This window comes from Hyperoodon ampullatus (genome assembly GCF_949752795.1).
Source record: "Hyperoodon ampullatus genome assembly, chromosome: 19".
In the NCBI taxonomy this organism is placed as follows: Eukaryota; Metazoa; Chordata; class Mammalia; order Artiodactyla; family Ziphiidae; genus Hyperoodon; species Hyperoodon ampullatus.
Genome location: NC_136932.1, coordinates 24,167,004 through 24,182,906, shown reverse-complemented (window position 1 = coordinate 24,182,906; position 15,903 = coordinate 24,167,004). Strand labels below are relative to the sequence as shown.

Sequence of the window (15,903 nt, the reverse complement as noted above, 5' to 3'; positions counted from 1 at the left end):
AGCAGGCTGAATCTGATGATCAGCCTGATTTCTAGGTTCCTGGAAGGGGGCTGGGCAGAGAGTGAGTTGGAATCAGTCCCTGGGCTCTGTAACCTAAGCCCAGGCCTGTTCTGGGCTCACGAAAGAAAAGAACAGGCCGATCTCAGCGTCAAGGCCTCCCAGCCAGACTGCGTGGGAAGCAAACCTCCGGGCAAGATGCTTGGACAGGTGTTTGGTTACAGCCCTCGAGCCACCCGGGTGGGTGCTGGCAACGCACAAAGGTGGGGGGGAATTCAAAGGGACCTGGTGTGCCCCCTGCAGTCCCTGCGCCGCATCCTGGGGTCTCTGGCAGACAAGGGGGGACGGCTCTGTGGTGAGACGCGGGTGGGCAGGGTGGACACTCGCCTCTGCGCCGAGCACCCCGGTGAGGACCAGGGTGGCCACACGCGCACCAGGCACCCCGGCCGAGAGGCCGCTTGTCCAGGGGACGCATCCTGGCGAGGGACACGGTCCGCGGCTCTGAAGCCCTGGGGTTTATTCCTCCCTGTCACCGCCTGGACAAACCTCCCTGGGCCTCGAGGTTCTCATCTGGAGGCGACGGGCGCTTCCAGGCTCCCGCCGTCCCCCTGACGTCCTGAGCGTCGTGGGACACACCTGTGCGGCTCGCCCTGGCGCGCTGCACTGAGGGTGGGGAGTCACCGAGAGGTACCGACCACACCCAGGTCCTGCATCCGAGGTGGGGCGCAGCACAGATGTAAAAGGGAGGATGCGTGAGCGCTCCAGGCAGGGTGCCCAGGACAGGGCCCAGGCCGAGGTGACTCCAAGACCACAGAGGAGGGAGGGGTGGAGGGCATTCCTTCAACCCTCATATCCCACCGTCCTCACTGGGGACGACGGGGACAATCACGGTCCCCTGCCCGTGAGAACTAACGCGGCAGCACAGCGTAGGGGCTGGCGCCCGGCGAGTCCTCTCTCATAGGAGGGCGTCTCCGGGGCTGGCGGGACTGAAGAGGCTTGGTCGCTGGGCTAGGCCCCGAGGCAGGTCTGTCTCCGAGCGGGGTGCGGGGGCAGGAGGGGGGCCCATCAGATGCTCCGGACAAGCATCCGAGAGTCAGGGCCACGCTGGGCTGGCCCAGGGGGTAGAGGCAGGAGGCCTCAGCTCAGGCAAGGAGTGGCGAGAAAAGCCTCGATATCGTACGGCACTTGTTCTCTTTCTGACTCACTTCGCTTAGTCTGACAATCTGTAGGAATCGAAACTGCGACACAGATGAACTCATCTACAGCACAGAAACAGACTCACAGACACAGGGAAGAGACTGGCGGTTGCCAAGGGCGGGGGAGAGCGAGGGATGGAGTGGGAGTGGGGGATGAGCAGACGCAAACTCTTGTATATGGGATGGAGAAACAGCAAGGCCCTACTGTAGGGCTCAGGGGACTGTATTCCACATCCTGGGATAAACCAGAAGGGAAAAGAATATGAGAAAGAATGTGTGTGTGTGTAACTGAATCACTGTGCTGTACAGCAGACATTAACACAGCATGGTAAATCAACTCTACTTCGGGACTCCCCTGGTGGTCCAGTGGTAAAGAATCCGCCTTCCAGTGCAGTGGACGCGGGTTCGATCCCTGGTCGGGAAACTAAGATCCCACATGCCACGGGGCAACGAAGCCCACGTGCTGCAAATTACAGAGCCCATGTGTTCTGGAGCCCGCGCACCGCAAGGAAAGATCCTGCGTGCTGCAACTAAGACCCGATGCAGCCAAAATTCAAAAAAACAAACAAAAAAACACTATACTTCAACATGTATTTGATATTTCTATAGTGATTGAGAAAACAATAATGCAGATTAAATCTTTAAGTGTGTTGTGTCCGTAGCCATTACGTTGTGAATGCCTAAGACAAAAGTTGTTTGGGAAAAGGGAGGGAGGGAAGGAAGGAAGGAAAGAAGGAAGAAAGGCCTTGAACACCAGGCTGGAGGATCTGGGACTTTACTCCTGAGGGCAAAGGGGAATAAAGGTGTCTGGGGACGGAAGGGCATGTTCCAAGGATTAGTCCAGCAAGATGTATGATGGTCAGAAGAGGCTACAAGGAGTGAGACCAAGGAAGGGAGGTCTGGTTCAGGGCGGTGGCCAGAGAGGTGGGATGGAGGCAGAGGCAGAGTCGTCTCGTGCTGTACGAGTTACCGCTTCACGGACGGGGTGGGCTGGGGGGATGTGGAGAGTGACGGGAAGGTGTGTTGCTGGTGACCTGAGATGGAAGTGAGCCCAAGTGGCCACTTCCCACCTTAAGCACCAATAAGAGACTCGGATGGAGATGCGACCAAGGTGGCGGCGTGGGGTCCCTGGATCCCGGGACCTGGGGGTGGCAGGGCGTCTGGATGGTTCTGCTGCCCACGGGGGCCCGAACCCAGCACGACTGAGGATGGATTAAAGCTCCGGCAGAGAGCGGGTCCTACGGTGTAGAGGCTGTCTGAGAAGGGATAGAAACGTCCAGAAGACAGATGACATCTATTTAAAAGCTTAGAGGGCAAGCAGCGTGCTTTGGGGCACGCACACACGGAGCGGGTGCTGGAAGCATTCCAGGCACGGTGGAGGGCTAGAGGGGCAGCATCTAGGGTTTCACAGCCCTGCGGGGCCGAGGTTCCAGAGGACGTGGGAGCAGCCCGCGGCCAGCGGCTGGAGCCAGGGCCCCACAGTCACTGGGTGCCCCGGGAGGGAGGGAGGGAGGGAGCTCCCGACGGTGTGGGACAGAGGCCGGCACCATGTCACACACACACAGACACACACACACAGAGACACACAGACACACACACAGAGACACACAGGCACACACACATAGGCACACACAGACAGACACACACACAGAGACACACGCACAGACACACATACACAGAGACACACATACACAGACACAGAGACACACACACAGAGACACACATAGGCACACACAGACAGACACAGAGACACACACGCACAGACACACACACAGGCACACACACATAGGCACACACAGACAGATACACACAGAGACACACACGCACAGACACACATACACAGACACAGAGACACACACACAGAGACACAGAGACACACACAGACACAGAGACACACAGAGACACACAGGCACAGACACGCAGACACACACGACGGAGGCCGGGTTCTGTATCTCCCTGAGCGGGTGGAAGGGGTCTTCCCATGGAAGTCCCACTCTGGGGGCGGAGCCTGTCTCTCCTGGGACCAGGCGAGGCCCAGCAGAGGAGGCCGCACTTGGGACACGGATTTGAGCCGTCGCTGGAGTTGCCGCCTGGCGGGTGTGGAATGCGGCGCTTTCCTGGGGACCCTGGGTTTGGAGACGGAGGCCGGCTCCAGGCGAGACGCTGAACTCCTCTGAACTCGTTCCCTCAGTCGTGAGGCTCCCAGCCCGCCTGCCTTCTGGAAGCGCGTGGGCAACCAGGGGCCGGAGAGTGTCAGTAGGCTCCACGGACCGAGAAGCGCGGGACCCGGACAAGCGGCCATGCTGCCGAGGCCACCACCGCTTTCTGGGTGTCCCTGAGCTAATCGCTAACACTTCACATTTCCATTTCCTATAGCGACCCTAGAGGGAGGTGTCAGGAGACACGTGGTGTCTGAAGGCCCCCTAGGAAGGTGTGAGCCGTGTCCTGGGCTGCGCGGGGCAGGGTCTGGGCCCCAGGGGCAGGCTGGGTGACGTGACACTGCCACGGGCGAGGCCTGGGTGGAGGAGACCCTTCACCGCTTTCCCGGGAGAAACAGGGGCTGCACACCTGTGCACCTGCACTGGTTCCCACACGACAGCGGGCGGAGTCCCTAGGAGGGGCCCCAGGGTGCCACAGCCTGGTCCCCGGAGCCTGTGCCAGCGAGCAGACCGCAGCCCCATGACTGTGTCACGTCGTACGGCCCAGGTGGCTGTCGAGGGGGGATGATCCAGACGGCTTTAGCCAATCGCACAGGCCTTAAGAGCAGAGGGCTTTGCCCAGCCAGATGCAGGAGGGAAATTCAGAGAAATCAGGAGCTTGAGAAGGAATCGGCGCGACCTTGCTGGTTTGAAGGCTGCGTGAGGAGGGACAGGGATCTGGAGGCCATCACGGGGGCAGGGGCTTCGCTGCTGCAGCGCGGGGGCCTGCATTCCTGCCGACGACCAGGACGACCCGGACGGGGAGGGCTCTGAGCTCAGGCAGACAGCGGGCAACACCTGCACTGCAGCCTTGCGGCCCTGAGTGCAGACCGAGCCCTGCCACCCCGGGCGGCCAACCCTGACTGGCAGCGTGATGGGGCCGTGAACGCGTGCTGCTTTACGCCATGAAGTTTGTGATGGTCTATTGCAAAAGCAACAGGAAACATACGCACACCACTGGCTGCAGCCCGGCACACGCTTTACACTGTCGACCCCTCTCCTCTCCTCTCACAGGCACAGCAGCGGCCCTGGAAGGATCTGCCAGGCCCTCAGTGCTGGGGGTGACGAATACACGCAGACCCCAGAGACGCTGCGGGGTCAGCTCCAGATCGCAGCGATAAAGCATGTTGAACACGTGCGTATAAAAGTGATGTTTACACTATCCTGCAGTCTAGTAAGCGTGCAGTGGCATGATGTCTAAAAAACAACGTGCGGGACTTTCCTGGCGGTCCAGTGGTTACGACTCCGTGCTTCCATTGCAGGGGACATGGGTTCAATCCCTGGTTGGGGAACTAAGATCCTGCATGCCTCATAGCACGGCCAAAAAACAAAGTACAGTACTTGGAGCCAGATTACAGAGATTCATATCTGAGCCCCATCTCAAACTCAATTTGATTAAAAAAAAAAGTGCATATACCTTAATTCTGAACATCATGTGGGCCTTCAGTGAGTCGTAATCTGTTTGCAATGGTCACATCAAAGATCACTGATCACAGGTCACCACAATAAATAGAATAATCATGAAAAAGCTTGAAAAATGTTGAGGATGATCAAAACGTGACACAGAGGCACGAAGCGAGCAAAGGCTCTGGGGAAAATGGCACTGATGGACTTGCTCGAGGCAGGGCTGCCACAAACCTTCAGTTTGTAAAAAACGCAGTATCTGCGAAGCACAACAAAGCTCGAAGCAACAACACGAGGTGAGCCTGTGCATCATGGGATTTGTAGCGAGCTAGCAAACACTCTCTAGGGTTTACTCCGTGCCCGGCACTACACTGCATGCTTTCAGTCCAGGCACTCACAACAGGCCTAAGATGCATATATGATCATTAATATTTTAGGTTTGGCGGACGAGGAAACAGAAGTACAGACAGATTAGATCACCTGCCCGATGTCTCGCCGCTCACATGGGGCAGAGCCGGGCTGCAAACTCAGGAGGGCGACCCCAGCTCACATCACCTAGTCTTTGCTGACACTCACTCCCCACTTGGTGGGGACAGAACAGGTAAAGCCAAGTCCGTGGTGTTGACAGAGAGAAGTCACGTGCGCTGGCCGGACAACCCGGATCTGACTCCCTTAGTGTAACGAGCGTTTCGTGTCCTACCTGTTGGCGAGGTGCTCCAGCTTGAAGATGTGCACAGTCTCCGTGTTACTTGAAGCACAGAGGAGTTGCGAGTCCATACTGAAAGCCAGAGAGCTGATCGTCACGTACCTGGAAACACAGCCACACAGGGACGGGTGAGCCCGGGCAACGAGGCTAACAGCCTGAGAGTACAAAAATCAGCTTCACATATATATGTAAGAAAATCTAAATGTATCCCGAAGAGTTTGAGCACAGGCAGACCTCGTTTTATTGGGCTTCGCTTTATGATGCTTTGCAGATACTGCATTTTTTTTTTTTTTTACAAACTGAAGGTTTGTGGCAGCCCTGCCTTGAGCAAGTCCATCGGTGCCATTTTCCCCAGAGCCTTTGCTCGCTTCGTGCCTCTGTGTCACGTTTTGATCATCCTCAACATTTTTCAAGCTTTTTCATGATTATTCTATTTATCGTGGTGACCTGTGATCAGTGATCTTTGGTGTGACGACTGCAAACATTACGACTCGCTGAAGGCTCAGATGATGGTCAGCATTGTTTAGCAATAAAGCATTTAAAAAATTTTTAGACTCATGCCATCATCGCACACTTAACAGACTGCAGGATAGTGTAAACATCACTTTCATAGGTACGAGGATACCAAGAAATGTGCATGACGCGCTTTATTGTGATACTGGCTTTACTGCGGTGGTCTGGGATGGAACCCACACTATCTCCGAGGTCTGCCTGTGTTTTCTAAAATCCCTTCAACACTGTATCATTCATACTTTGAAATTAACATCAGAAAGAGTCACACTGGGTCGCTTCTCAGGTGAGAAGAAACCAGGCATCGCCCCTTCCCATCACGCTGGCAGTCTTCCATCTGTGAGCCCTACAGCGGATAGGACCCAGACCATCACACTTTTCTGTTCCGCGGGAGGAGGGTGAGCGGTTACTTTCGGGCCGTGACTCCCTCGCCTGTCTAATTTCTCCGTGACGGGCCGCCCTTGGGCACGTCAAGAAAGGGCTCCCCAGGCTGGAGGCCCAGGTCACAAAGCCCCCTCAGCTCTCAGGTGTTCTGAGTGCTCAGCGGAGCCTCTAGTCAGTCACCTGAGAAAGGACCATCATCCCTCCTCCCGGGCAGGGCGAGAGGCGCACACAGCCCCTCTGTCCTCTCCCCGGACGGCTGCCAGCCGTCCACTGCAGGACCCCTGTGCGTACTCTACACTGGGTTTTTCCGATGAGCACAGACCTTTTCATGCCTCTCCGAAACTCATAGAGCTTTTGCCCATCGGGAACCGAGAACACCCGGATGACAGTGCCCTGGAAGAGAAAGCAGGTAGGCATTTCGTACCGTGAACAGCTTCACGCAGACACGTCCCTTTAGAGACGAGCTTGTTTGATTGGTTTTGAGCATCTGTCTCAGGAGAGGAAGCACAGAGGGCTGTGCACAGAGGCTTTTCTGTATGTGTGCTGTATAAACCATTCTTGGAAGGTGAGTTGAACAGCCTCCGTCTCCCTGCCCCTCCCCACCCGAGCCCAAGGCGCTGGCGTGCTCGTTCAGTCTGCTCTGGCCCCCTCAGACATTCAATCCCTGCCCGTCAAAAATACACCTGTTTTTGGTGGCATCTGAAATTCAACTCGATCACCTTCCCTGGTTATTCCAGACAGAAGATGTCAGTCTCTCCTATCGAACAGCCAAGCATTTTGTTTCTACTGTGTTTATGGAACGCGGCATCTCTCCGTATCTGTGATGATGGGCACGCACGTTTCTTAATCAGACCGCAAGGTTCTGGGCAAAGCGGCTTGTGTCCTGCACAGCAGAGGCCCTTGGTCGGCCGAGTTAATAAATGCAGCGACTCACGCAGGGGCCGGAAGGCCTCCCTCCGGAGTGAGGTCTGAGCGCTGGGGTCACCGGGCCCCTTCCACCAGCTCTTTGGGGCCCAGGGCCCCGGGCCCCCCCCCCCCCTCCAACTCCCAGCAGGAGGCGAGCCCCTGAGGAACTCACTTTCTCGGAGGCGCTGGCCAGTCTGGAGCCCGAGGCGTTGAAGGCAATGGCGGCCAGCGCCCCCTCGTGGGCAGCAATGGTGCAGACTGTCTTCTGTTGGCGAAAATGAAAACGGAGGTTGATGCTGGGGCAGGGGGAGGACGCTTGTCGTCTCCTCTCGCTCCTCTTTCCTTCCGAGACACCCTCCCTCCTCTGCTGGGTTCCCTGTTTCCCTCTTTCCACCAGGCCGTATGTATAGAAGCTGCACGTCGCTTCCCGGTGTATCTAGATGCTGCTGCAAGGGCTGCTGCGTTTCTGTCCCTTTTCTTGCCCTCGGGGAGATGGGCGACCAGCCGTGTGGCCAGTGCGGTGATGTGACTGTGCTCTCCGTGATGCGGCTCTAGGGCCCGGCTTCCTGCAGCAATCCTGCCCGCTCTGTGAAGCTCGGAGAGCAGAGGGCAGGACATGGGACACGGCTGCACGCTGTCGCAGGCCGTGCCACGGCCCGGCAGGACGCACTCAACCCCGCGATGGCCCCCAGCTGCCACGGCGTCTGTCCGGGCCTGGCAAGCTGCCTTGTGGCTACGTGGACGGATGGCGATGAAGGCAAAGGGCATGGCCTTCCCATCCACACCCCACAGCTGTGGCCGGAGCTGCTTGCGCCTCTGCACCTCGCCCCCCGCCACCGAGCCCGCCCCTCACCTGAAACTGACCACGCGGCCAGGCAGGGGGCTGGGCCAGCCGGGGTCACCGCCAACTTACCAGGGCGTGTCCGTCATAGAGCACGATCTCGCCTGTCGTCCGGCTCCCAGGATAGGCCACGTAGGAATTGGAATGGTTGATGGACAGGGCACACAGACCTGACGGAGAGCAAACAGCACGTGAAAAGCCGGCGTCCACGCCCTGGAAAGGCATCTGGACGCGGCACGACCACAGCGCCACCTGCTGGCGAGGGGAGGAGCGGCCCTGCAGACCTCGACTCCCAGTTGATTCTTCTAATCCAAGGACCCTGATCAAGTAAATTCCCGGGACGACCTCGTGATTGGACACTGACCGTGTCCACGCCACAGCTGAGAGGTCGGAAGTTAGACTATTTTAAACGTTCTTCTTCGCACTGTGCCCCAGGGCCCTGAAGTAACATCTGCTTCTCTTCCAATTCCGTTATCCTCTGGGCTACAAGCTCCTAACTGAAATAAAGGGCAGCTTGTGGTGGCCTTTCTGCAGGTGATTAAATGTCATTTCAAATTGGAGGGTGGGGAGGCTGGGTGGCTTGAGAGGAGGACCTATTTAGAAATTGTTTCAGAGCCAAATGTCCTGCCTCGATAAGGGAAATGGGCACCTCCAGAGGGGAAATTCACTTGAGGGCAGTGAAGACAGTGTGTCTGCCGTCGGGACAAACTAAAGAAACAGGACATGTTGGATTTAAGAGGCTTCAACAATGTTCTGGAAGAGTAAACACCAAGTCAAACCACTGAGCCAAACCTAAGCCATTTTTATTTACACGGGGATTGGAGGGGCGGGGGAGGATCCTAATAGCATTTAAGAAAAGGATTTTCACAACAATGGTTTCCATTCATAGGGGTGTACGTGATAGAAGTGAATTCACAGAATTACCCAAACCAGAAGCATTACCAGAATAAGAACTTCGAGATCAGGCAAGAGAGGCCCTTTTAAATAGAAAAGGTAGCTTTGTTACAAGTCAGTCTTTTAAATGGGTTTCTTGTAAAAGCATAAGAGAAACTTCAGATCAGGCTAAAGTAGACCTGACCCTCGTCTGTTGGGGGCAGAGCAGAAGTTAAAACAAAAGCAAACGTCGAGAATGGGAACCAAGGTCTGACCGCCTGCTCGGGCTTTGCCGAGGACCCACCAGGCTGTGCCCTTATCACCTGCCAGGCAGCTGTGGGAGGAGGGTGACAGCCCAGCGCCCTTTCCTGCAGGCTTCCTGCAGCCCTCTTGCCTGTACAGGGTCACCCGGCCTTAGAAGAGACCACTCATGCCTTCTCAATTTTGCTGAATGTTACACCCCCATGACTTATTTTTTAACTGGAAGTTTACACCTTTTGACCCCATTCAACCATTTCACACCTCTCTTCCCCCTGACCCCCAGCCTCTGGTAACCACCAGTCTTTCCTCTGCACCTGTGAGCTGGTTTGTTTTAAGATTCCACATATAGGTGAGATCATATGGTATTTGTCTTTCTCTGCCTGACTGAATTCACGTAGCGTGATGCCCTCAAGGTCCATCCACATCATCACAGTGGCAAGATTTCATCCTTTTTTATGGCTGAGTAGTATTCCATTATATCTATACGCCATACCGTCTTTATCCACTCATCCATCGATGGACACTTAGGTTGTTCCCATGTCTTGCCTGTTGTAAATATTGCTGCAATGAACATTGGGCTGCAGATATCTTTTTGAGTTAGTGTCTCCATTTTTTTGGGATAAATACCCAGAGTGGGATTGCTTAATCATAAGGTAGCTCAGTTTTTAGTTTTTTGAGGATCCTCCACACTGTTCTCCACAGTGGCTGCACCAATTTACATTCCCACCAACAGTGCACACAGGCTCCCTTTTCTCCACACCCTTGCCAACACTTGTCCCTTGTCTTTTTGATAATAGCCATTCTAATAGGTGTGAGGTGACCTTCAGAGTTGTATATTAAAATGTAAATATTTCCAGAAAGGAAGGAAGCTTAAACTTCTTCAGCTAACATGGAGCTTCCTGTAACACCCAATGGAGAGTGAGTTGACACGAGAGTCTGACAGGAAGGGACCAAGGATGGTGGCAAGGGCAGGTACACCCTGCCACGTAACCACGTACCTGACAGCTCTGCCTCTGGCTCACACCTCGGCCAGCCCACCTGAATGTAGCCAAGGGGCCGTGCGTACCAACCTGTGCAACTTAATGACGGTCCCCAGAAAAGCTGAACGTGGGCTCCTTTGGCTTCCTGTGGTCCAATTCTCAGACAGATCCACCCAGCTCTAAGAATGCATTTTATTTCTTGTGAAGCCCCCAAGGAAAGTAGGAAGACTTTTCTATAGGCTTAGATATTCCCGTTCTACTCGTCTTCTGTTTCTGTCACAAGTGTCCCCTGAAACCCTTTATAGGAAGGGAAATGAGCCTTTTCTTTTTTTTCTTTTTTAAAATAAATAAATAAATTAATTAATTAATTTATTTTTGGCTGCGTTGGGTCTTCGTTGCTGCGTGCAGGCTTTCTCTAGTTGCAGTGAATGGGGGCTGCTCTTCGTTGCAGTGCGCGGGCTTCTCATTGCAGTGGCTTCTCTTGTTGCGGAGCACGGGCTCTAGGTGTGCGGGCTTCAGTAGTTGTGGCACGTGGGCTCTAGAGCACAGGCTCAGTAGCTGTGGCGCACGGGCTTCGTTGCTCCGCGGCATGTGGGATCTTCCTGGACCAGGGCTCGAACGCATGTCCTCTGCATTGGCAGGTGGATTCTTAACCACTGTGCCACCGGGGAAGTCCCAGCCTTTTCTTTGATATTATTTTATAATATAAAAGTGATAGTATAAAAAATTTGTAGAGCTCAGAAAATATAAAGAAACAGAAAAAAAAAACACCCATAATTCTAAAACCCAGAGGCTTTTCACTATGCTCAATATTTGAGTATATTTTCTTCTGGCCTTTTTCTTTTTTTTAAATATAAGGAGTTAGGTTTTGATGTGGCTTTTGGACTTCAGACTCGAAACACATTTTCATAAATCATGGTCAGCTATAATTCCACTGAAATGGTTTGGCTGTAATCCTTCTGCAGCTGGAGAAGAAAAATGCCTGATTTCCATTCAAGAACCAATGGCACCATCGGCTGGAATTAGAAGGAAGTCCTGTGATTCTAAATCACTCTTACCTTGGTATTTATAGTATTATATGTCAAAATTAAAGCAAGTTAACAGTGATTTATAAAATGCAGTTCCCTCTGGGTTGATTAATGGAATATGCTTTCCAGTTTTTAAAAATAGAAAGGAGAGAAATCGTCTCTGTACTTACAGATGCTCTATGCTACCATTTACCCCACCTGCATTACATTTTCAGAAAGGGCGCTCGCTGGGGAATAAACGGCTACTCTGTCCCATTATACACATTGCTGTGTGGTGTAGACTGCTCCCCCAATATTCCGTGAAACCCTGTAAGACCGACAGCATCCCCAGGTTCTGCCGTTGGCGGATTTTTTAATGGAGATTTCCACCTTCAGCTGCTCAGGGTACAGACTGCTGTGCTAGCAGGAAATTAACTTCGAGCCCCGTCTGGCCAAACCCTTTAAAGGAAGCAGCCTGCAGTCTTTGACACAACAGGAATGGGCATGACACAAACAGACAGAAGGAAGGAAATTTACAGCCGCGGCCAGGACTGAGCGTGAAGCAATGACAGAACTCTGTGTATATTACGTGTTCGTAGTTCACAAAGTCAAAAGACATTCAGAATTTGTGTGGCTGAGCCAGTCAGCCAAGAGGCCCCATCTCCCTCTGTTCTGTACCCATGAAGACTCATCAAATCAAGGGCCAGAGTTTCCATCTTACAGTTTTTTGTTCAGAAAATACATGAGAGGGTGGGAACAAATGAAGGAGACTCCTGGCCTCTGAGGATCTTACCTACGTGGTTTTGGACTCTCAGAGTCTGCTGGGGGTCCTTGAGCGAGGGACGGGTCATGTCACTGCAGGGAAACTCCGACCTGTCCCAAGCCTGCCCTCCTGGCTGCAGATGGACATGATGCATGGAACCGGCCGGCGGGCGAGCCTGGCTGAGCCTCGTGTGCCCAGCAGATGGGACTTCACTCTCACCCCCTCCCCGCCCTCAGGGAATCCTCCCCATAATAACTCTGTGGGGTAAAAAGGATCATCCCCATTTTACTGAAGTAGGAAGAGCTCAGGGGAAGCTGAGAGGATGATTATAAATGTCAGCTTTTGAAGCCGTCTTGGCCTCTCTCTCCAAAGAACGTCAAAGGTGTAATAAGACCCAAGTTTTGGTCTTTCGACCCATCCCTGGTCTTTCAGAAGGAAAGGCTAAATCTCTACCCCCAGCCCACTGGTAATGTTTACCTGAGGACACCTCCCATCATTTCTAAGTTGTCTTGAGATTAAACGATTCCCTTTGTGAGGCGCACACATCCTAACAGGAAGCACAAATGGCCCTACACCTGCAAACCTCCTTTCTCCCTGTTTAAACTGCAAAACGGAGGCCATCAGTGCATTTTCTGAGCTAAGACAAACGGCTGCATTTGCTCAAAGTTAAGAGGAGACGGGCTTTTCGCAGGAGGAACAGGTTTGGCCCAGAAGGCAGGCAGCACCGTCCCCTGGGCTGAGCGGCTGAGGGTGTGACCGCAGGGGATGAGGGGGGCTGATGGCTGCCCTGACCCGTGGGACGCCCGCCCGAAAGGCCACTGACGGTGCCCGGCTCCCCTCCTTTCAAGGAAACGGAGAGTCACAGGCAGCTTGTGAGCTTTCTGCCCACCTGGCATGTCCACTGCCCACCTGGGATGTCCCCTGCCCCCCTGAGATGTCCCCTGCCCACCTGGAATGTCCCCTGCCTGCCTGGAATGTCCCTGCTCACCTGGCATGTCCCCTGCCCCCGAGATGTCCCCTGTCCAAAGCCGCCAGGGTCCAGCCCAGGCCCGCGGCTCCGGTGGGTTCTGCTCAGACCCCACTCACCTCCCCCACCCTGTCAGAAGAGCACATCTTCCTTTCAGCTGTCACCCCCTGGGTCCCAAACCTTCCAAAGACGCCAGGGCACTTGTGCACCATGTCCCAAGGGTTTGGGGTTCCTGGTGTGTGGTCTGTACCTACAGTGCCTGCTATGGCCCTGGGCATGTAGCACGTCTGCAATAAACACTTTTCCAGGTTAGTTCAACCTCTCATTCCTGAAAAACAGCACAAAAAGAAACTAACCCCCCACCCCCGTCCCCGGCAACAGTTCCTTCACTTACCACCCTGCACTTGCGAAACAGGCTTTAAAGCCGTTCTCCCACAGAGCTTTCTAATGGCCTCAATGGCTGTGATCTTTTCAAATACAGTACGGTTTTGTCAGGGCTGAAATTTTAAAGCACTGAAGTCAACAGCAAGGGCCATCTGTATAACTCAGATGGAGAGAAGGAAATGAGGCCAGAGGAGGAAGTACTGCCCAGCAGGCCGGGAGCAGGTAACCGCCACAGACGCCACCCCTGTGAGACGGGGGTTACTATTCCATTTTACAGGTGAGGAAACTGAGGCTCAAAGAGTCTAGGTGACTGAGGTCGGGCCACAGGGATCTTGAAATTCAGTGAAAGTCAACGAATTAGAAAACCGCAGTGAACTGAGGCAATCATTTAACGATACTAAGCTGGAGTGCGATTTACATACTAAGCTGGAGTGCGGATTTTGTAAATCCGCAAACTGTTCTGGTTTGGTGGCTCCTGTCCCACCACACAACTTCCTTCTCGTTTACTTCTGCCGCCAGGGATTCACAGAATGTCATCGTCTGCCATTTCAACCTGACCAATCCCAGCTGCTCCCATTCTTAAATCAGGAAAATGTATTAAACAGTGTTACATCTGAGAATTTAATACAGTCCAACCTCCTAGCATATCACCCACATACAGAGAATTGTCTGCAACGTAAGAAAACACATTTCTTTTCGGTTTGGATTGTCTGTCTCCCGGTCAGGTAGAATCCACTTCTGATTATGACGTCTGCTCTATACTGAACAACCAGCAAAGATAACTAGGGGTGAGCACCTTGCAACGTCAGATGCAGGACATCTCCTACGTGTCTGCCTAAATGCTTGGACACGTTTGCTGAGAACGGGTCCCAGGGGAAAGGAGTTTCTCCCAGGCTGCAGGGAAGGTCACACAGCCCTCCTGCAGGACGCATGGCCTAATATAATCTGAATCTGCCGCCGTTAAGACAAAGCTTCAAGGCAAACACCACGAAGATTTATAAAGCAGTGAAGGACAAACGCTGCTTCGGGTTTTCAATTTGGGTGGAAACACAGCTGGTGCAAAGGAGCACCCGGACACGAGATTTGGGGGCACCTGGCCCGGGCTGGGGCTCACCTGTCGGGTTTGGAGGAATATCCAGGATGGTCTTCAAAAGCTTCATGTCTTTAATGTTGTGAATGTAAATGGACTCCTCCAGGCAAACGAGCAGCCTCTGAAATCACACAGACCCATCAATCTATCGGGGCTGATTCCTTGAAAAGGGCCCAACCATCCCGAGATCACGCCTCTTTCCTGTGAATCCTAACTCGATTCTAAGCCGAAAGGGGGAGGAATTTTCATGATCAATTTGAAGCTTACGTTATGTGCACACAGCCGCGTATACACCACCCTCCACCTGGACAGAAGCACTAAATACAGGATATCTGGAAATTCCATTTAGAAATTGAGATTTCCTTCTTTTTTTTTGTTTTTGTTTTTGGTTTTGTACTTTTCCCTCTCCTCAGTCCAGGGAATCCTGGACACTTCCTGATCAGACTCCCTTTGCCAGTGAAGACACTTCCGGGTAAACCTCTCGGTTTGCCTTCCCATCAGACGGGCCCCCTTCAACGTTCAGAGCCAAGTCCCTTCTTGTCCGGATGTGGGTACCTTGGCTTCCTCTGCATCTCCCGGGGTTACATTCCCCTCTCCAAGTGACGGCCAGCTTGAACTACGATCCACCCAAACGCTCGCCCAGACCCACTCGTGTGCCCTCTCTCCAGCCCCGGCAAGGGAACCCGAGACACCCTCCAGCCCTCACGGGACACCCCGCCCAGCGCCCCTGCCCCGCAGTCCCCCTGGGATGGGCTCCTCTCCCTGGGGCTCCCCCTACCCAGTGCCCGGACACCCTTCTCTTTTTCTTCAAAGGAAACTTGTCAGGTTTCAAGTCTCTTTCCGAGGGCCACGTGGAAGCGGGCCTCGGGGTTAAGGTGTCAGGTGCCTAGAGGAGCAGAACGCCCGGCTCAGCACAGGGCAGGTGCTGGGTACGAGTGCGGGGCCCTCGGGAAGGGGCTTTTGGTCCAGGGGCTACTGGCCCTCCACAGGCCTCTTTCCCCCTGCCCCTGCTGCCTCGGCTTCCTTCAGGCCGGCGCTTCTCAGACTCTGATGAGCGCCTGGCATCCCGGGGCAAGGCCTGGGCTCTGCCTGGAGACCCTTGTTCAGGGGGGTTTCAACACGGACCCCAGACGTGAGGACCACTGCTCCCGGGCCAGATCCTTTCATCCCAGGGAACAACTCTTGGAACAACTCTTGGAAAGGAAGGGACCTAAAAATACCACTAAGAAGCGGTGGGTTCCCCTTCTGGGAAAAGCCTGCGATGCTGTTTTCCCAGTAAGACTCTTTCCAGCTCAGAATTTTTCAGGAGACTGTCACTTGAACCAAGCGGAAAGATAACATTGAAACACTTTTCTCAGGTTTAGTTAAGGCTCTGTGGCCACAGCGCTGGGTGCAGAGGGCTGGCAAAAAAGATTCTAACAGGGTCTCCAAATTGA

The 15,903-nt window shown here is 53.9% G+C and overlaps 1 protein-coding gene across 5 annotated transcripts in view; it reads right to left on the bottom strand.

Annotated features, from left to right (window-relative positions):
- The window catches only part of WIPI1 (WD repeat domain, phosphoinositide interacting 1), a 30,656-nt gene that overhangs the window by 5,772 nt on the left and 8,981 nt on the right, over positions 1-15,903 (bottom strand). For all 5 annotated transcript variants that reach the window (XM_079725641.1, XM_079725638.1, XM_079725639.1 and 2 more), the window contains 5 exons: positions 14,492-14,588; positions 8,215-8,312; positions 7,474-7,566; positions 6,718-6,788; positions 5,496-5,603 (listed from right to left, as the gene is read on the bottom strand). In XM_079725641.1, coding sequence (XP_079581767.1) covers positions 5,496-5,603; positions 6,718-6,788; positions 7,474-7,566; positions 8,215-8,312; positions 14,492-14,588 — 467 coding nt within the window. The remainder of the gene's footprint in view (positions 1-5,495; positions 5,604-6,717; positions 6,789-7,473; positions 7,567-8,214; positions 8,313-14,491; positions 14,589-15,903) is intronic.